At 33.9% G+C, this 21,301-nt stretch overlaps 1 protein-coding gene across 5 annotated transcripts in view; it reads left to right on the top strand.

The window, feature by feature from the left end:
- NBN (nibrin) overlaps nucleotides 1–21,301 on the top strand; it is a 47,606-nt gene that overhangs the window by 2,520 nt on the left and 23,785 nt on the right. For all 5 annotated transcript variants that reach the window (XM_057307752.1, XM_026495779.4, XM_026495780.4 and 2 more), the window contains 7 exons: nucleotides 911–1,059; nucleotides 1,504–1,663; nucleotides 4,025–4,128; nucleotides 13,438–13,555; nucleotides 14,559–14,752; nucleotides 17,843–17,940; nucleotides 20,800–20,926. In XM_057307752.1, the coding sequence (XP_057163735.1) occupies nucleotides 986–1,059; nucleotides 1,504–1,663; nucleotides 4,025–4,128; nucleotides 13,438–13,555; nucleotides 14,559–14,752; nucleotides 17,843–17,940; nucleotides 20,800–20,926 (875 nt within the window). In that variant the 5' untranslated portion in view covers nucleotides 911–985. The remainder of the gene's footprint in view (nucleotides 1–910; nucleotides 1,060–1,503; nucleotides 1,664–4,024; nucleotides 4,129–13,437; nucleotides 13,556–14,558; nucleotides 14,753–17,842; nucleotides 17,941–20,799; nucleotides 20,927–21,301) is intronic.

Raw genomic sequence — 21,301 nt, 5'->3', positions numbered from 1 at the left:
TGTAGTGATTTAGAAACTCAAAGGAAGTAGTATACATTTATACTTAGTGAATATTAAGTGCTTACTGTGTGGCCATCATTGTGCCAAACCTGGCAGTAGAGCAGTGAACAGACTGTCACACTACTGCTTTGAAGAGTTTGTATAGCTATGTGAACACAGGCATTTCCCATATAATGTAGGTTTTCACAGTGGGAAATGGTTTGTTTTACTAGGAAAAACGGCTTTTGCTTATGTCTCACAGTTCTTTGAATGGCTTTAAGTTTGTTTTGGTTGGTTAGTTTCAATCACAGCAGTTGGTGGTAAAATTAATAGTGTATAAAAATGGCTGTGCTCATGATAATACTGGTAATAGTAAGAAAACCCATTATTTTGAGCAAAGACTACATATCAACAAATGCTGGATCTGTCCAGTAATATTTAGCATTGTGTCTGTACTCCTTTAGGTATAAAAGAACATTATGTTCAAATTCCTAAAGGAAAAATAAAATTGGTACTTTAAGTCAGACACTCTAGCCTTTTCTCATTGGACCATTTTTTTTACTGTGTTATTTTGGTAATGTAAAAAAAAAACTTAAGGACAAAGCTGTCATGGATAAAACAGACTAATCAAAAGCAAAGAAATTCTCAAATGTGTGAAATTAAGGGGTCATAAAAACCTGCACTGACTTACAAAAATAAAGAAAATGCATGTTCTAAGAGGTGTGATCCTGGAATTCACACATTTGCCATTAATTTCTAGTTGAGTGGTCATTCATTCTGTGCCCACAACCGAAACAGTAACTATTGCCCTTCTATGTTGGGAGGTTAGCCATCTATCCAATTACCTATTCAAAATTATTTCCCCCTGGAATTGTATTTACTGAGTGGTAAAAGACTTCAATTGTATTGATTTTTTGTTCTTTTGTTTCAGAGTCAAACAGATGAGACTCCTATATTGACTATAAAAGATAATTCTAAGTATGGTACCTTTGTTAATGAGGAAAAAATGCAGAATGGCCTTTCCCAAGCTTTGAAGACAGGGGATAGAATTACTTTTGGAGTGTTTGAAAGTAAATTCAGGTAAGAATTTTTTAAATAGATATTAAAAATGGATGGGTTTGTTTTGCACTGATTAAATTTTAAAGGACACGATATTTATGGATAACGAATTTAAAACCATTCAATTTAGTTCCTGCTTAGCACATTAGTGCACTTTGCATCGCGTGTGGTTAGTGCATTTTGTCAATCGCAGACAGTGCTGAGAGTGAATAAGAGTTGGAATGGTCGCTGAGAACCTTGATAGGAGCTACATTTGTTTGATTCCACATAAGTGAAAGTATAATGTTAACTTCGATCATTGTTTTTTCTTAAGTGCAACTCAAAACTTGGGAAGTGATAATTTCATAAATTAGAAAGTTTAATAATACATAAAATAATAGCATGTGATGTGAGCTTAAAGTAGTATAAGTTGCCATCTCTGGAGCTATGATAATATAACTTCATGTAACTTATTCTCATTTACAGAGTAGAATATGAGCCTTTGGTTGCATGCTCTTCTTGTTTAGATGTTTCTGGGAAAACTGCTTTAAATCAAGCTATATTACAACTTGGAGGACTTACTGTAAACAATTGGACAGAAGAATGTACTCATCTTGTCATGATATCAGTCAAAGTTACCATTAAAGTAGGTTGAATGTTATGTTATTATGTGAAAATAAGTTCTGTGAATTTAAACTTACTCACCAACTATACACAAGACATTTTTAAAGCCGTTTACTTTAAAACTATCAGAACTGTTAGTTGTGGGTTTATATACGTCAGCCCATGCCTTCGTGTACCATTTAGGCTAGAATTGCATTTCAGATAACATTATTATTTGAGACAATCAAAAGCATTTAAAATTATACTTGATTTTGACTTAGCATTTTAAAAATGATTTACGCTATATTTTCACCAGTAAATTTATTACAGTGCATTATTGGTATCTTCAGTCTAAAGGCAAAATGCCTGAAGTCCACTGCCAGTCTCCAAAGCTAGCATCTTTAGTCCCTTCTATCAAGTTGTCTTCCTCCAGCTCATCTCATGGTCTCATCCTCTTTTACTAAGTTTCTATTTGGTATAAGGCCCTTAAAAGACTTTTTAAGTTCTTAGAGTTTAATATTACTTTAATGTGTCTTCACCATCTAGAGATATGTAGATACGTACCATTAGAAGATGCTGACTCTTCATTAAAACAGTGATATATTTTGGTGTGTTTTCAGATTTTGCATCTTCATCAGATTTGGTTATATCCAAAGCTAATTGAAGAATGACATTGGGAGGTGATTCGTCTCCTTTTAAGCAGGTTGACTATAGATACGTGAGATTGTTTTAGGTTAATATCTATAGTGAAAAGCAACAAATATTTAGATTCCTTTATTAAATGGTACATAAATCCTTTAATATCTAATATAATTAGAATATGTATATTACAGCTAAACAGGTGTCATAGAGAAAGGCTTGCTGCTCATATTGAATCTCAAGTTAAACTTGCACGTTGGTGGGGTTATCTCTGATCAAGGATTGGTCTATCTTTGCAAGTTTATGAAATTTATAAATTCAGCAGAGTGATTGGCCTCTTGAGTACTAATTTATGCTAATAAATCAAAACGTCCATTTACTAGTTTATAGTAGGGATGCAACTTTATAGTGAGCAGATATTTAAATATGTGTGGACTCCGACACAATCCCCTTAAAGATACTAAGGTACCTGAGAAGTGAAATTCAGGTAATCATGCGCTCGCTTGGTGGATATGAAATAAGAGTAAAAGCAGTTAGATGGTCTTGAGAGATATTTTACTGAGTCTGTGACAGACTTGGAGGTAGCGTCCATTCACCAGAGTACACACTATTCTAGTGACTGAGATACTAGTGGCACTGGATATTAGAGCATCACCGTATATGCACCAGCAAGGACTTGCAGAGCAGTCCTTTTTCAGTATTTTTGATCAGTCATGTGCCAGAAAAGAAAACCTAGTTATTACATTATTTTTTTGGTAAATTTTCCAGAAGTACAGGTTACCTTATATTTCTAAAATCATTAAATGTTAGAGCCAAAAGGAAACTTAAGGAACATTCAGTGCAGTTTTTATTTTCTGAAGAGGAAACTGAGGCATGGAGCACTTAAATCTTTTGCCCAGGATCACATGGAGCTTGCTTCCTGCCAGAGGCCAATTATTTCACTCACATTCGAGGTTGTTGTATTCAGATTCCAGTTTTGAGAGACACCTACGTTGCTTGCTCATATTTTAGTAATACCCTGTGTTATTAGAAGCGTACTTAGAAATTCTTCAATTGGATTATTTCCCAAGATTATGCTGAATCTTTATTTTCATCTCCAGAGGTGGTATTTTCTAATCTTTTTCAGATTTTGTGGTACATTTTCCTTGATGTTTGTAGCTTAGCTCACTTGCTAGTTGAAGTTTCTACACCCCAGTTTCTGTGTACTTATTTTGAGCTTTTACCCCACCCCATATAGTTATTCCTTTATTTACTTTCTTGAAAATACTTCATTGTATAGTTACAATCTGTTCAAAAGGCATTAAGGCAGAAAAGATCTTATAGCTCATGTTTATCTCTTGATATTGTCTTCTCTAGGGTAGTTGTTACATTTACTTAATTCTAAGATCTACTTTTTAAGATTTTAAGAACTTTTAAATTGGTGGAATACACTTTAAAATTGACTTATTTACATTGACTTGAATTGTAAATAATTGAATTATTTACATTGTTACATTGTTCTGCCCTCCCCAGAGCAGTTTTTAAATTAAAATTATAATCGGTGGCTTCTTAAAATTAAGTGATTATGTACAGATTTGTATACTAAAACTAAATAGTGACCAGATACTTTAATTTTATAGATTGTGGCTCCTTTATAAATTTAGAGAAATGAAGGGAAGAACATAGTAAACAGAACAGACCCTTTGTAGTCTCTAACTTAAGACTTTTCTTTAAAGAAAAGCTAGCATGTGAGTATTTGTATTCACATATGTTTTCTTCTTTCCAGACAATATGCGCACTCATTTGTGGACGACCAATTGTAAAGCCAGAATATTTTACTGAATTTCTTAAAGCTGTTAAGTCCAATAAACAGCCTCCACAAATTGAAAGGTATAGCCTGTATTTTTTTTTAACCTATACCAGTTTATTAAAGGATACGATAAAGGATACTAGCCAACAACCAGATGAAGAGATGCTCAAGGCCAGGTACGGGGAAAGGGCAAGGAGCTTCATGCTCTCTCTGGGCACGCCACTCTCCCCACACTTCCATGTGTTCACCAACCTGGAAGCTCCTGTATTCTGTATTTTAAATATAATATGACAAACAGAATGCGATAGCACTGATTTTATTTAGGTGGATTCCCTCTTTAATGACTGTTTTGGGGTGTAGTGTTCATTTTAACAAAATTGTTGTTGTCGTTGTTAGTATGTAAAAGAAGGGTTTGTTGGTGTTCCTTATCTCAGTGAAACAAATGTTACATATGTGCCGATATTTATTTTTTTAAAGAATTTATTTATTTATTAGAGAAAGAGCATGGGGCGGTGGGGGGTGTAGAAGGAGAGGGAGAAGCAGACTCCCCACTGAGCAGGGAGTCTGACATGAAGCTGGATCCCAGGACCAGAGATCATAACCTGAGCTGAAGGCAGGTGCTTAATCGACTGAGCGACGCAGGTGCTCCCATATGTACCAATATTTAAACAAAAAAATTGAAGGCCAGCAAATGGCGCAGAGGTACAGTCAAAAGACGACATGTCCCAGTGCCAGGCATCATGTAAGGACCCCTGGAATCGTGTGGTGCAGCAGTCCTTTTCTGGGGTCACATAGTCCTGGGCCGGAATATTAACAGCACTGTGGCCTTGGGAATGGAGCTTATTTCTTGTGAGCATCAGTTACCTCTTTTGAAAAATGAGACTAATACCTGTCCTATATATAAGTATTTAGTAATATTAGTATTAGTTATTTTAAGTAATAGAGCATACAAAGTCTGAGCATTTTGCCTGGCACTATAATAGGTGCTCGTTACAGGAAAGGCTGCTAATTGCAATAATACCAGGTAAGAGTCACAATAGCTTTATGACGATAGAGTGATGATGATTTTAGATGCTCTGCTAAATTTGTGAACCACCAGACTAAGGAATCTGTCTACTGTATAGTAGTTGTGATGCTTTGAAGTAGTATAAGCTATGGTTGAGGAGGAAGATGTTTGGGTTTTTATTTTCAGATTGTATGGTTAAATTGCTGTGAGTATAAAATGGTGGGTGTTTTTAGTCAACTTAGCATAAGAACATGTTTGCTTAAAATATGTCAGTAGATTATAGTCTATATGGCATAATAGGTAGATTGTATTTATAAGCTCATCTTAATCTCTGTGGGACAACTTTGAATATTTGAGGCTTTAAAAATCTAAAATGTCATGCAAGTTAAGAATTTTATTAGTAGTTGTAAAATATCAATGGCTGTCATAAACTGTTTTGCCCAATGCCGGGTTTGTTTGTTTGGGTTTTTTTTTTTTTTTGTGGGGGGGAGCTATTTATGCCTAATAATATGTATCTGTTTTTAAAAGTAACTGAAAGTCAGATTTTTCTTCTTGTTTTTATTTTTTTCATTTGGGAGGTTTCTTGTATTTTATATTCAGGTTAACTGATAGAGTAATATTTTTGGACTCTGGAAAGAGGTCCTCAGATTTTAAAATAGATGATTGTAAACCTTTTTTGAATCCTAGAGTCCTGCGAGAATGTGAAAACACTAGTCTTTCCTCCAGAAACTTCACTTTCATACTACCAACTTGCATAGTATTTCAACAGAATCACACCTTCCTCTGAAGCCTATTCATGATCCTCCCTATGGAAGCCAATAAATACGTAAATAATGACCCTTGCTACAGATACTAAATGATTGTTAATCCTATATTACTTGGGAGTGGAGGGGTCTGATAGGTTTCTACTACTGATATGTGTTTTATGGTCTTAAAAGTTTTAGAATTAGTCATTGATTTCTACTTACTGTTCAAACTCCCTGGTATGTTTAACTTGGGTCTATTTTTGACTTTAGGTTAAGCATAATTTTTTCTGGCTTCAATTTATGACTGTATTAACTTAGGTGGTTATAATAAAACATTTCTGCTGTAAGATTGTTTAATAACTTCTAATTCAGTCTTCACCATGAAAAGCATTTATATGAGCCCATGCTTGATAATGGCAACTGATGATCATATTTTAATATTATGTTAAAACATATGGTTTTTTGCCTTAATAGATTCGTTAGACTTACTGGGATCCGTTTTGATGTCCTTGTTGAAGTCTTATTTGACTATGTACTCAACTATCAAATAGAAAAAGGATTACATTTAAATAGTAGGATGCGTTACAAAAAGTTTATGAAATTGTGATGGCTCTTTAACAAAATGTAACTAAAAGTAGTTCTGAAAAAGCATTATCACTGTATTTAAAATAAAAGGGATATTTTTAACCTAACAAAAAGTGTAGTTCTATTTAGTGCAATTGTGTCTTCATGTTTGCACTGTCAACAAGAGACAGGGTAAGACAGAGTTTAAGCTTCATGTACCTGACATGATTTGTGAGATATCATTTGTGTAAACTGTCATCAAAATACCAGTGTACATGAAGTCATTTTTAGAAGACTCCATTTAAAATATTTATTTTGATAATCAATACTTTATTAAAGGAAGCTCATTAAAATACTGTGTATTTTCTGAGTGTAAAGAAATGAACCCTTAAAAAAGAGAAGGAGTTGCCTTTTGTTTTGAATTTTTACAGTTTTATATTGTGGAGTGCTCTCTCAATTACTGTATTTCAAATAACAAGCATTGTTTTTGGGAAAACACTGTTGGGAGAAAGTTAATCTTTGCATTCATATGCAACTTGTTGAATGTGCCAAGAATGCAAGGCCCTGACTACACCCAGGCCATTTCTCATGGTTTGCAGTGAAAAGCCTTAAGGGAAGAGATAGTGTCCTTTTCGGGACAAAGAGCAGGCCTGCTTATAGCTTGATATGAATCTCGTGGATTCTCGAGTTCATTGTTCCTCTCTCCTGTAACACAACCTACTGTATGTGCCTTTTATATCATCCTGGCAGGACTTGGTCAAGGAGGAGATCTACCACAGATATGCTGAGGCTTGCTGCTCACTTTGTCTCTGATCCAGGAGTCTTGTGTCTTCTGCCCACATCCAAGAAACAGGAACAGGCTAACTTACTGGCTTGTAATTAAGTATCAGACCCAAGAGACACATTAGTCTGAAACAGTCTTAGTTTATGGAGTTGACTGTATATAATCAATCAAAATTCAAGGCAAAGAAATTTAACATATAGCAGAAATTTTTTCCTGACGATATAACCTTATATTTACAGGTTGTGAATGTCAATGTTATTTGGGCCTTTTAGAGATCAACAAAAGGAAGCAGTATAATAAGTTCCTATACAAACCATGAACATATGCTTATAGGACTGACAAATGAAATAAACAGTTGTCCAGATGTTGGGCAAATGAATGTTGTGGCTTGAAATACAGTTTCCATGACCAGAATTCTAGATGAATTGAAAAAAATTCTGAATTTGAAAAATCTTGGGACAGAAATTAAGATGATGTGCTTCGAATAAGATGAAATTTATTGAAGATGATAAAAAGAATTTAAATAAAAGTCATAAAATATACATAGGAAAAAAGTATTTCTAGATTATTTTATAGAATTTCTGAATTATATGTACTAATTATTATATAATAAAACATTATTTGTAGCTCTCATAGTTTCTATATAAGTGTGCCAAAAAAGGTCTTAATTTTTTCATTATAGAAATTGGAGATTTTATTTGCAGTAGCCTATTATTTAGTCAATGTGCCTCTAACCTTGGTCTCTGCCAGGTTAATTTACTCTTTTCCAATTTTTTTACTAGCTATCAAATCACTGGAGCCTCAGAAATGCTTCAAAACTTCCAGAACACATTGCTTCAGAATTTTAGCTTCAGATTTTTAGTGATGTTTCCCTCACATTTATTATTAGTTTCTTTTCTTGTTCTCATCCTTACACTGTTAAAGAGAAAAAGGCTTGTCTAGATATATAAAGTTCAGAATGTAGTGTAGTATTTATCACTGGATTATCAATTTTATCATACATATGCATGTATATATATGTATATATATCTGTATACACATGTGTACCTGACTTCAACATTTGGTTAGATTCTTCCAATGCAGCGATGTATTTTTTTGCAAGATCAGTCTTATTGAGTGGCTCAAATTTACCACTGTTTTTAAAAGAAAACCAAAATATATTTTTTCAGTCCCAGAATTTTAATGCTGCAATCTATATATTGAAGGGAATTAAGGGATATGTAAACTTTGGTCTACTTTTAATTTATTAGATGAATTTTTAATTTATATTTTGTACTATCAGTTTATTACCAAATATTTCTGAATGCCTACCATGAATTAGGCAAGATAGACCTGAGGATATAGTGATAAGCCAAAAAGTATTACAGTTTCTGCCCTCATGGCACTTGGTAGAAGAGCCAAACATTAAAAATCACACACATTAAAGTTAGAACTCTGGTAGTGCCATCAAGAAAAACTAAGGATATATCATGCTCCTGTCTTTAGGAACCTGATTTAAGGTTTAACAGATGTTCACTCTTCATTGAACTAAACTATAATTAACTGCTCTCTGGGTATAGTAAACTATTATTTGGGGCAAAATTAAGAATGACAGTGGGATTAATAGTGGTGTAAGTAATTTAAAAATCATATTTCATTGTCATTGGAAGGCAGTAAGACTCACATATATTCAGCTATATGTATGTGTTAAACATTTATGCACCATTTTTGCTTAGGACTGGCTTCATCATCCGCTGTTAACAGTACTACGTACACAAATTCGTGAACTAACCATTTGTGTGTAAGTGAAGTGATAGTTGCCTTTCACACTGAAAGAAGTGTGAAATATGGGAGAATTCTTATTAAAAGGAAGAGGATAAAAGGCATTCAAAGAGATAATAAAAATTCTATTTATGAATTAGAATATTTACTAATTTTCTAATTAGAATATTTACTAATTTTCTAGCACTAACTTTTCTTATTGTAGATTTAACTTTAATGGTTAAAATAGTTTCCACTATTCTCTGTGTTTTTAAAAGTAAATAAATAGAATTGTAAAGTCAGTTATTTAGAAAATCAGAATAATGGAGTGGGTTGCATTTCACCCTGTTGGCTAGGTCAGCTGTTGCCTGCAGATAACTCATTTTGCAGGTTCTAGGAATCAGTCTTAGAATAGATGTACAATATCCATTGTAGCAGGTTGAAACACATACATTTGTGGTTTAATCAGTTATCAAAATTAAAAAAAATTAATGTAGTGGTTTAATCATGACTTAGCTAATTTTGTGAAATATGTATGTTGCCAAGGAAAAATCTGAGGGAAAAAATGTAAGAAAATTAGTTCTAAAATATGGAATGATGATCCTTATGACCAAAATATTTTTACCATATTGGTTGTTGCTGTCTGCAGATAGCTAAGTCTTGATTGTTTAGTGACTAATTGTCCAGGTTTTTGAATTTCCCCTCTCCTATATTGTTTCCTTCTCATCACCATGATATGCTAGTAACTTTTTTAATTTAATATTTTTTTTGTTAGAGCAGCTTTAGGTTCATACCAAAATTGAGAGGAAGGTACAGAGGGTTCCCAGATACCTCCTGTTTCCACACATGCATTGCGTCCCCCATAGGAGTACCTCCATCAAAATGGCATGAGCCTACATTGACAATAATCACCCAAATTCCATAGTTTACATTAGGGTTTACTCTTGGTGTTGTATATTCTGTGGGTTTGGATAAATATATAATGACATATATCAATCATTACAGTATCATACTAAGTATTTTCACTGCCCTGAAAACCCTCTGTACCCTACCTATTCATCGTTGCCACTCCGCTAACTCCCAGCCACCATTGAACTTTTACTCTTTCCATAGTTTTGCCTTTTCCAGAATGTCATATAGTTGGAATAAGATAGTAGGTAGCCTTTTCAGAGTGGCTTTTCTCACTTAGTAACATGCATTTAAAGTTTCTCCATGTCTTCATAGCTTGGTAGCTCATTTCTTTTTAGTGCTGAGTAATAGTGCATTGTTTGAATGTACTAAGGTTTATTTATCCGTTCACCTACTGAAGGATATCTTGGTTGCTTCTAAGTTATGGCAATTAAGAATAAAGCTGCTATTCACACTCATTGCAGGTTTTAGTATGGACATAACTTTTCAGTTCTTATGGATAAATACCAGGGAGTGCAATTGCTGCATCATACAGGAAGAATGTGTTTTGTGAGAAAGTGCCATACTGTCTTCCAAAGTGGCTTTACCATTTTGCATTCTCACCAGCAGTGAATGAAGTTCCTGTCATTCCATGTTCTCACAAGCTTTTGGTGTTTGTGTTCTGGGTTTTGGCCATTCTAATGTATGTGTAATAGTGTCTTGTTCTGATTTGCTTTTTCCTGATAACATGATGTGTTGAGCATCTTGAGCTTGTTATCTGTATATTTCTTTGGTGAGGTAGCTGTTAATATTTTGGCCCTTTTTAAAAAAAATTCTTAAATTCAATTTAGTTAACATATAGTGTATTATTAATTTCAGGGATAGAATTTAGTGATTCATTTGTTGCATATAACACCCAGTGCTCATTACAACAAGTACCCTCCTTAATGCCCCTTGCCCAGTTACCCCATCCCCCAGGTACCCCCTTCCCCTCCAGTAACCCTCAGTTTGTTTCCTATAGCTAAGAGTCTCTTACGGTTTGCCTTCCTTTCTGTTTTTATCTCATTTTATATTTCTTCTCTTCCCGTATGTTCCATCTGTTTTGTTTCTTAAATTCCACATATGAATGAGATCATATAGTATTTGTCTTTCTCTGATTTATGTCACTTAGCATAATACTCTGTAGTTTCATGCATGTCATTGCAAATGGCAAGATTTCATTCTTTCGGATGGCTGAGGAATACTCCATTTGTGTGTGTGTGTGTGTGTGTGTGTGTGTGTGTGTGTGTGTTTATCACATCTTTATCCATTCATCTGTCAGTGGACATCTGGGCTCTTTTCATATTTTGGCTATTGTGGACATTGCTGCTATAAACATTGAGGTGCATGTGTCCCTTCGAATCACTATTTTTGTATCCTTTGGATAAATACCTAATAGTGCAATTGTGGGTTGTAGGGTAGTTCTATTTTTAACTTTTTGAGGAACCTCCGTACTGTTTTCCAGAGTGGCTGTACCAGTTTGCATTCCCACTAAGAGTGTAAGAGGGTTCCCCTTGTTCTGCATCCTTGCAGACATCTGTTGTTTCTCGAGTTGTTAATTTTAGCTATTCTGACCAGTGTGAGATGGTATCATTGTGGTTTTGATTTGTGTTTTCCTGGTGAGGAGTGTTGTTGAGCATTTTTTCATGCATCTGTTAGCCATTTGTGTGTCTTGGAGAAATGTCTGTTCATGTCTTCTGCCCATTTCTTGATTGGATTTTTTGTTTTTTGGGGTGTTGAGTTTAATAAGTTCTTTATATATTTTGGATACTGGATATCTGATAAGACATTTGCAAATATCTTCTTCCATTCCCTAGGTTGCCTTTTAGTTTTGTTGTTTCCTTTGCTGTGCAAAAGCTTTTTATCCTGATGAAGTCTCAGTAGTTCATTTTTTGCTTTTGTTTCCCTTGCCTCTGGAGATGTGTCTAGCAAGAAGTAGCTACAGAATTTTGGCCCATTTTTTAATCAGGTTGTTTGTTTTCTTACTGTTGAATTTTGAGAGTTCTTTGTATATTTTGGGTAACGGTCCTTTATCACATGTGTCTTTTGCAAATACTTTCTCCCACTTTCTGTTACGTCATCTCATTTTCTTGACATTGTCTTTCACAGAGCAGAAGTTTAAAATACTTTTTTAGCAGTTTTAAATTTTAATGAAGTCTAGCTTAATATTCATAGATCATGCCCAATGTTGTATCTAAAATGTCACTGCCATAACAAAGGTCATCTAGATTTTCTTCTATGTTATTTATATTATCTTCTAGGAGTTTTATAGTTTAGCATTTTACTTTAGGTCTGTGATCCATTTTGTGAGCACTGTGAGGTCTGTGTCTAGATTCATTTTGCATGTGAATGTCCAATATCCAGTATCATCATCATTTGTTGAAAACACTATCTGAGCTCCGTTGTACTGCCTTTGTTCCTTTGTTCAAGATTAGTTGACTATATTTAGTCTATTTCTGCGCACTCTATTCTCTTTTATCTGTTTTTTTTCCATAATACCAGACTTTCTTGATTACCGTAGCTTTATAGTAAATCTTGAATTTGGGTCATATTAGTACTCCAACTTTGTTCTTCCTTAATATTATGTTGGCTGTTCTAGGTCTTTTGCCTCTCATATAAACTTTAGAATCCGTTTGTCAGTATCCACAAAATAACTTGCTGGGGGTTTCATTGGGATATTACATTTAATCTATAGATCAAGTTGGGAAGAACTGACATCTTGACAGTGTTGAGTTTCCTTATCCATGAGCATTAGTAATTAGTAATTTTTACTTGAAGGTAGAGAGTTAAGCTGAAAGACTGATCAGTATTGCCATAGCAAAAGATTTGATCATACAGAAAGTTGAAACTGGAATGATGTGAGGCTTAAGAATTTTCTGTTAATTTTATGTATTTTCTTCTTTTCCCTCATCTTCATGGATGATTAAGATGTTCTTGTAGCATTATGTTAAAGAGCTAAAAGATTGTGTTTTTGGTGGGGGGAGAGAGAAAGGGAGAGAGAGAATCCAAGCAGGCTCCACACCCAACACGGAGTCTGATGCTCCCACAACCCCAACATCATGACTTGAGCTGAAATCAAGAGTCAGACGCTTAATGAACTGAGGCACCCAGGTGCCCCCAAAGATTGTGTTTTCTAGTCTCACTTTGGAAATTTTATTTAAACTGACAAATATTTCAAGTTTTAAAATTTCCTGAGTTTCTCCAAAGGGATAAAGCACTTAAAATAGTAGTTCATTGAGTTGGATGTGAACATTGTTAACACACTTTGGTTCCCAGGAAACACAAGTTGCGAATAGAATTTGATCTTTATGAACAGTGTCTCTTTCAACCTTTTATACTTCATGTAACTTGTTCGACTCATGTATATTAAATCATATTTTAGGATTGTCTACCCTTGGATCATATTTTTTCAGAAAATAAGGAACAGTTATGCTGTTTTATATGGTATCTGTCACCATTTTGTCCCAGATAAAACTCTTACTTTAAAAAAAAAAAATGATGAATTAATGATGTTAAGGAAATTAAACCTTCCTAGTGTCTAGATAGCCACTCTATTTATAAATTTCACAGTATACATATAGAATGATATATAATTAAAATATACAATAAATTTTTTTTACAGCTTTTACCCACCTATTGATGAACCAGCTATTGGAAATAAGAACATTGATCTGTCAGGACGACAGGAAAGAAAGCAAATCTTCAAAGGGAAAACGTTTGTATTTCTAAATGCCAAACAGGTAATCATACGAGCTAAATTTTCCTAAAGAAAACGTAAACTAGGATAAATATTACTGTTATCAACAGTTGTTACTTTTTTTTTTTTTTTTTTTGAGATTTTTGTATAGAAGTGTGAAGTGAAACTGTCTAGGCACCAGAACTTGCCTGGTATTCATGTATATGAGATATTTTTTTGACATATGTTAATTGGCCAATTAATTAAGTTTATATGAATATTTAAGTGAGGAGGTGGGGACAGAAAACTGATTTAAGTCCTTACTTGGTCAGTTAGTAAACAGCTGTTGAATGTCTTTTGTGTGCCGAAATGGGGATCAGAGAGTTTATGTTGTAGGTGGAAAATTCAAGCAAGCCCACAGTTAGAGCACTGTGAATTAAGTATGACAAGGAAGTGCAAAGAATATAACAATTCCAGGGCTGCAAAGATACCTGGTGAACTGGGGATTTTCTGAGTGGAAGCTTGGATTGTCTTCTCAAAAAGTAGAACCAATTCTATTTCAATTCTACTTTTATTTTACTTCCTTACTGTAAATGAATGGATAAAGAAGATGTAGTATATATACAACGGAATATTACTCAGCCATAAAGAATAATGAAATCTTGCCATTTGCGGTGACATGGATGGAGCTGGAGTATAATGCTAAGCTAAATAAGTCAGAGAAAGACAAATAACATGATTTCATTCATGTGTGGAATTTAAGAAACAAAACAAATGAGCAAATAGAAGAAAAAGAGAGGCAAACTAAGGAACAGATTCTTAATGTAAAGAACAAACTGAAGGTTACCAGAGGGGAAGAGGTGGGGGGATGGGTGAAATAGGTGATGGGGACTAAGGGGTGTACTTGTGATGATCACTGGGTAAACGGAAGTGTTGAATTACTATATTGTGCACCTGAAACTAATATAACACTGTTAACTATACTGGAATTAAAATAAATTTGAAAGAACATATTCAAGGAACTGAATGTGGCTATTTCATTATGTTTTTTCTATTTTTATTTTTAGCATAAAAAGTTAAGTTCGGCAATTGTTTTTGGAGGAGGAGATGCTAGGTTGATAACAGAAGAAAATGAAGAAGACGATAGTTTCTTTTCAGCTCCTGGAATTAGTGTTGTTGATGTAGGAATAACAAATTCACAGACTCTAATTCCTGACTCTCAGAAAAAATGGATTCACTCAATCATGGATAAGCTCCAAAGGTACAGAATTATCTTTATGAGTAAAAAAAATAAATAAGAAAGAAAGGCAATTTTATCTGTAACTTTTTTATTGTACCAAATTAACAGTGTAAAAGGATATATAAGAATTACATTTTATTGTGTAAACATTGCTACTGAGATCATTTTTGTACGTTTCCTGGTGGTACTTCTGCAAGATTTTCTTTGGAGAAAATCTACCTAAGGTTTAGAACTGCTGGGTCATAAGTTACGTGAATACTCACCCTCTGGAGGTAGTATCAAACTGTTTTCCACTTTATACTCCCACCCACAGTATGTAAGAGATAAGTAGATGCACATTGTTTTCAACACTTGGTATTGTTAGACTTCACCGTATTTGCTAATTGAATGGATGTATAATCATATCCCGTGATTTTTGTTTCTCTTTTTCTTATCACCAGTGATGCTTAACATTTCTACCGTTATTTATTGGACATCTGTTTTTCCCTGTTCTGAAATATCTGCTCATGTCTTTTACACAGTTTTCTAATTGTATTTTTTATACTATATCCCAGTTTTTGTGTGAGTGTTTTAGTTCTGTGCAATTTTAATCACTTGTCAGTACATATGTTCACCTTAGTCAAGGTACAGAACAGTTCCATCACCACAAGGATCCCTCCTGTTTTTCTTTTATAACCACACCCACTTCCCTCCTTCCCTCCCCACCTCCTAATCCATGTCCCCAAATCCTGGAGAACCACTAATTTATTCTCCATTTCTAAAATTCTGTCTTTCAAAAAAGTGTTGTATAAATGAAATCATAGCATATACACTTTAGGACTGGTTTTCTCATTCAGTACAATTTCTTGGAGATCCCTCTAAGTTATGTGTATCAGTCGTTCATCTTTTTTCATTGCTGAGTAGTATTGTGTATATATATATGTGTATACTACAGTTTTTGAGTCATTCTTCCATTTTTCCAGTTTTTGTTAAAAATAACACCTCTATAAACATGCATGTACAAGTTTCTTTGTCAGTGTAAGTTTTTATTTCCTTGGGATAAATGCCCAAGAATGCAATTCCTGGATCATATGGTAATTATATATTTATGTATTCTTTTTTATTTGTAGAGGTTATTTCTTTTTCTCGATACTAATCCTTCTTTCACTTGTATACATTTCAAAATCTTTTACCACTTCATAATTAATGTTTTACCATGTGATACATGAAAGTCCTTAATTTTAATATACTAAAAATTAACAACCTCTTTCTTTCTTATTTGGTGCTTTTTGTATTTTAAGAAATCTTTTTTTCTATTCATAGATCAAAAAGATATTCACCTATATTTTTTACTAATTTGTTGCTAGTGTTTTGATACTTTGTTGTTGAAATTTGCTTTTAATCTATTTGGAATTGATTCTACTTTATATCAAAGTCCTATACATGCATAGGAATGTTTTTGGCTTTTCTCTCTTCCATTGGTCAATATGTCTTTGTACCAACACCGCATTTAACACATTGTCTTAATTACTGTGACTTCAAGTAAGTCCTCATATCTGGTATTGCAAATGTTTCTGCTGTTCTTTAGAAGCATGCTGTCCATTCTTGGCTCTTTATTTTTCCATATACATTTTAGAATATCTTTTCAAAAACCCTGTTGGGATTTTGATTAGGAATTCCATTGAACTCACAAATCAATTTGGTGAGAATTAACAGTAAAGATCTTGAGTACCTTTTATTAGATGTATTCCTAGGTATTACATATTCTGTGGTAGATATATGTCTGGTAGGTAGAATATAAATAGATAATATTATCTCTGTAATTAATTTTCTAGTTGTTTATTGCTGGTATATATAAATTCAGTAGACATTTAGATATTAATCTTATATCCTGCCACCTTGTTAGACTCCCCTTTTATTTCTAATGTATCTATAGCCTTTTTTAAATAAAATGATATCATATTATCTATAAATAATAATGTTTCTATCCTGTTTTTTTAATCCTTATACTTTTGATACTTCTCTTTTTTCTCTCTTTCTGTTTTGTACCTACTGGTACTTCTAGAGCAGTGTTGTATAGAGGTAGTATTAGTAGCCACATTTATCTCACTATTGACTTTAAAAGGATGTGTTTCCCCATTTAGGATGTTTTCCCATTTAGGATAATGTAATTATCTGTATAACATTATTATTATTTATATATTTAAAATGTTTTTATTTTATGGAGCCAGTCTTTCTAACTAATTTACATAATGTAGTTACAGTTTCAAAAAAGTAAGATAATAAAACACCAATATTGAATTGCCTGAATTCAATAGGTATATGTGATCACTTGATCGTAATACTTTAAAAATATATTTTCATGTAGTACTATCATAATTGCACATATAGTAGAGTTCTGTTACATTAACCTAGGACATACAAAAAGCAAATGTTAAGCATTTGAAAAATACCTTTTAAACTACTACAACCACTTAAAACATCTTTGTAATAAATATTAAAAGGAGTTTTGTAGTTCTTAAAGTCTGAGATATAGTTTTATATAGCAGTGTTACTAAATTGTCTTTGTTTCATTCACATAGTAGACAACAGAAGGTAGGTTCACTCTAAGATTCCTTTAAGAAGATTCCTTAATACATGTAAATTTGGTAAAAATGACTTTATTTACTAAACTTAAAATTACAAAACATGTATAGATACAGCTTACGATATTTCTTTGTTCTTTTCTCCCTCCTTCCCTTTCTCCCCTCTTCTGTCTCTCTTTTAAGTTTTATCTTTGGATCCTAGTAATAGATGTGCTTATAAAAATTGCTTCATCTGGTATTACTGTTTTCTTATTATTCTGAAAATTATAGAATTTCAGAAATGGAAGGCTCTATCTCCTTTATGCTAGGCCTTTTTTTTTTTTTTTTTTATAGATGAGATGGCTGAATTGCTAAAGGTGGTGGGCTTGCCCAGTAGAACATTGCCCCAGTTGATTAGGCCAGTACTCCGTGTGTTTGAAGTTCTCTCCATACCATGAAATTGTCTTCTCTCTTTGGGGAAGGAATAAAAAGATTCCACTTGGCATCACGTTAATAGAAGTTGTTAGTTTTAATATATTGTCATGCTTAAAGTATTTTATTCTTATAGGCAGGGGCTTAGACCTATTCCTGAAGCAGAAATTGGATTGGCGGTCATTTTCATGACTACAGAGACTTACTGTGATCCTCAGGGCCAGCCCAATACAGGTAATTAAAGCATTATTTTATTGATTCTTTAACAACTTTATTTGTAACTTGGTGATGCAGGCTGTGTGCACATTACTCTGTATTTGTGAGGGATGACCATTTCACCATCTTTAAAAACTCATCTGTTTACCATTTCATTTATTTATTTGCTAAATACTTGTGGCTGCCATGTAGTACAGGGCACTGTTTCTAAAGAAGTGGTGAATAAAGTACAGCTATGTTACTGTGAACTTTATATGCTAAAGGTCAGGCTTCAAACAGTTAACGAGCAAACAGACATATCTGATAAGTTCAGTTAAATCCAAGCACCAAGATAAAGCTAAAACAAGACCTGAAATTCTCCCTGTGGAGCTTCTGCTCAAGATGTGTTCTTCCCGTTCTCACAGCCACTGCCCCACTTGAACCTTCCATTGTCTTCCTTTCCTTAGGGCTGTTATGATTGTGCCCAGTAATGGTCCTGCCTCCATACTCATCTCTACAGTTAACATTTCACTTTGCCAGTAGAATCATCTTTTCTTAAAACCTTTTACTAGCTCATTATTTATAAAATAAAACCCTAAGCCCTTCGTCTAGAGTTCTGAGCCCTCAACAGTTTAGCCTTTCTCCTCCCATCCTCATTTTTTAAAAAATATATCTCCCTACATTTTATATGTGCCATATTATTTAGAGTTTCCACACTCCTTGATCTTGCTCATCATGGTCCCTGTTCTAGAATGCCAACAGTGCTCTTCAAAATTTAACTCACTTGGCAGATGCTCACCTCCTTCATGAAGTTTTTCTAAGTTGTTTTCTCTCCCATAACTCTCCTCCAAGTCAGAATTGTTCTATTTCTATACCCCAATAACTTTTTTTTGCATTCTAGCTAGACTTTCTTCCTACTTTGAAATATAACCAGTTGTTTCCATGCCTTTTCAGCCACTAAATTGGTTATAAGCTCTAATTCATTTTGGATTCCCTGACAGCACCAAGCATAGTACTTGTTTGTACTAGGTATGAATATTTGCTTAATTGAACTAAATTATTGGCACACAGGATTATCTTTGCCAGTGTGGAGCAACAAAGTTTTATCATCCACTGTTGGAAATGTGTTCATGGCCAAAAGGGCCTTAGAGATCATCTAATCTGTCTTTCTATTAAAAGGTAAGCGAGCTTGTAAGGTTGAGAACAGTTAAGATTCCATAAATAATTCATGGCCAAGCCAATCCTAAAATTTGGGTTTTCTGAACACTTAGACCAGTACCTTTTCTGTTGTTTCACTTCATTTAGAAACAGAGTCATAAGGAGTAAAAATCAACATTTTAATTAGTAGTATTACTTCTTGCACATACTCATAGGTGGGTCTGTGTAGACTCCAGGTCCTAGACATCTGACATACAAACAATTTTAGAATACAACCCGTTGGTAGGGAATAGAATAAATGCATGTGTCTCTCCCTCCTGTTCTCCCCTCCTTATTTTCTTCCATCCATGTTTGTTTTTTTGTGAATGAATTCAGCAAGGATTTATTGAACATCTGTTACATACCTGTAATTATTCTAAATACTTGGAATAAAGAGGTGAGCAAATCAAAGCCCTGCCCCTGTAGTGTTTTTAGCAAGGGGAATATTGTAAATCTTTTGTTCACAAACATCCCTTATTCTGTGTCATTAGATTCAACTTACAGTTTCTTTTAGTGATAATATAAACATTTATAATTACTGTTTTTTACAAACCTCTATGCAAGCTGAAATGAATTCTAGGGATATATGTTTTTAAGGAAATGACAGTGAACTTCTAAGAGGGTCATACATGGAAAGTGGCAGAATTTGGAATTAGTAATAAACATTTACTAAGCACATCCTATGTCATGACCTAACAAGTGATGATTTAGCTTAGATGTGAACTTTTTAAAAATTTTCAGTTAATGACTTAATTCCATTAACTTATTTATGTATCTGTCATGTCCCAAACATTGCTCAGGGACTGGAGATTTAGAAATGAACAAGAACCAGTTCCTGTTCTCAAGGAGATTTCAAGTCTAATAAGGGAAAGTAACAAGTAAGCAAGTGTAGTACAAAGTGATGATGACAATAACAGCTAATACTTGCATTGTACTTATTGTGTTCCAAGCATTTTTCTAAGTGCTATCCATGTATCAGTTCATTTTGTCCTCAAAACAAAATGGTCCTGATTTAATGGATGAGGAAACTAAGGCATAGAGAGGTTAGATAACTTAAGGCATATAGCTAATGACAGGTGTGTTGAAAGTTAGCATAGTGATGTAAAGGGTGGTATGAAAGCAGAAATGAAGGATACCTAACTCAGTGTGGGGTGGGAGGTTCAAGCAAAGTATGCCAGAGAGTGACACTTGAATTAAGTTGTTATTCTAGTAAATTAGAAGATGAAGTAATCATTATGGTTTTCTGGAGTGGCCACAGAATTTATGCCTAAAACTGTTTATGTCTTCTTTTCAAATAGTATGCCTTCAGAAACTGAAACTCACATTAATTTTGATTTGTGTCAGCAGTAGAGTTGATACTCTTTCTGTGGGGAAGAAATGCAATTTTTTTGTCTCCTGACTTAAACCATAATTTGAATTATAACTTAAGTTGATTTTATTTTTATTTAAGTTGTAATACTTCACAAAGGATATGATGTAGCTTTAAAATGATTTGATTTAGATAAGCCCATTACAGATGCCAAGAGGCTGCTTTTAGGCTGTTTCATTAAACATTTATTGGTTCCACTGAGTGAAGATAACTGTGTTCTATGTTGCCTACTTAATTCCCTCAGCATGGCACAGTCTACCCATTTTAAGTGGCAAAATGTCCATCTTGTGTCTAACAGTTATGATTCTTCCTTTCACTTGTGTGATTTACAGCACTGAAGATGACTCCAGGGCCAAGCCTTTCCCAAGGCTTGTCAGTCAGTGAAAAGCTAATGCCAAGTGCCCCAGTGAATACCACGACATACGTAGCTGACACGGAATCAGAGCAAGCAGATACATGGTAAAGCTTCATTGTTAACAAACTTGTTATTTTATCAATAAATTAATAGTATATTCAAGAAGTAAAGTCAGTGTCTTTATCAAATCAGCTCTTAGGAGATAAAGCATGGGAGAATGAGATGCCAGGGAAAATAATATATTAGATCAAGGATTAGTAAACTTTCTATAAAAGACCAGAGAGTCAATACTTTTGGCTTTGTGAGTCATTGATCTGTGTCACAGCTGCTCAGCTTCGCCATTGTAGAATGAAAGCAGCCATAATGTGCTGTCATGAATGTAAATGAATGTGTGTGGCTGTGTTCCAATAAAACTTAATTTATGAAAATAAGTGGCAAGCCAGATTTGGCCTGTAAGCCGTTGTTTGCTAACCCCTGTC

This window comes from Ursus arctos, unplaced genomic scaffold, assembly GCF_023065955.2.
Source record: "Ursus arctos isolate Adak ecotype North America unplaced genomic scaffold, UrsArc2.0 scaffold_6, whole genome shotgun sequence".
Classification (NCBI taxonomy): Eukaryota; Metazoa; Chordata; class Mammalia; order Carnivora; family Ursidae; genus Ursus; species Ursus arctos.
Note: the sequence above shows the minus strand (reverse complement) of the source record. Positions and strands in the feature narration are given on the sequence as shown.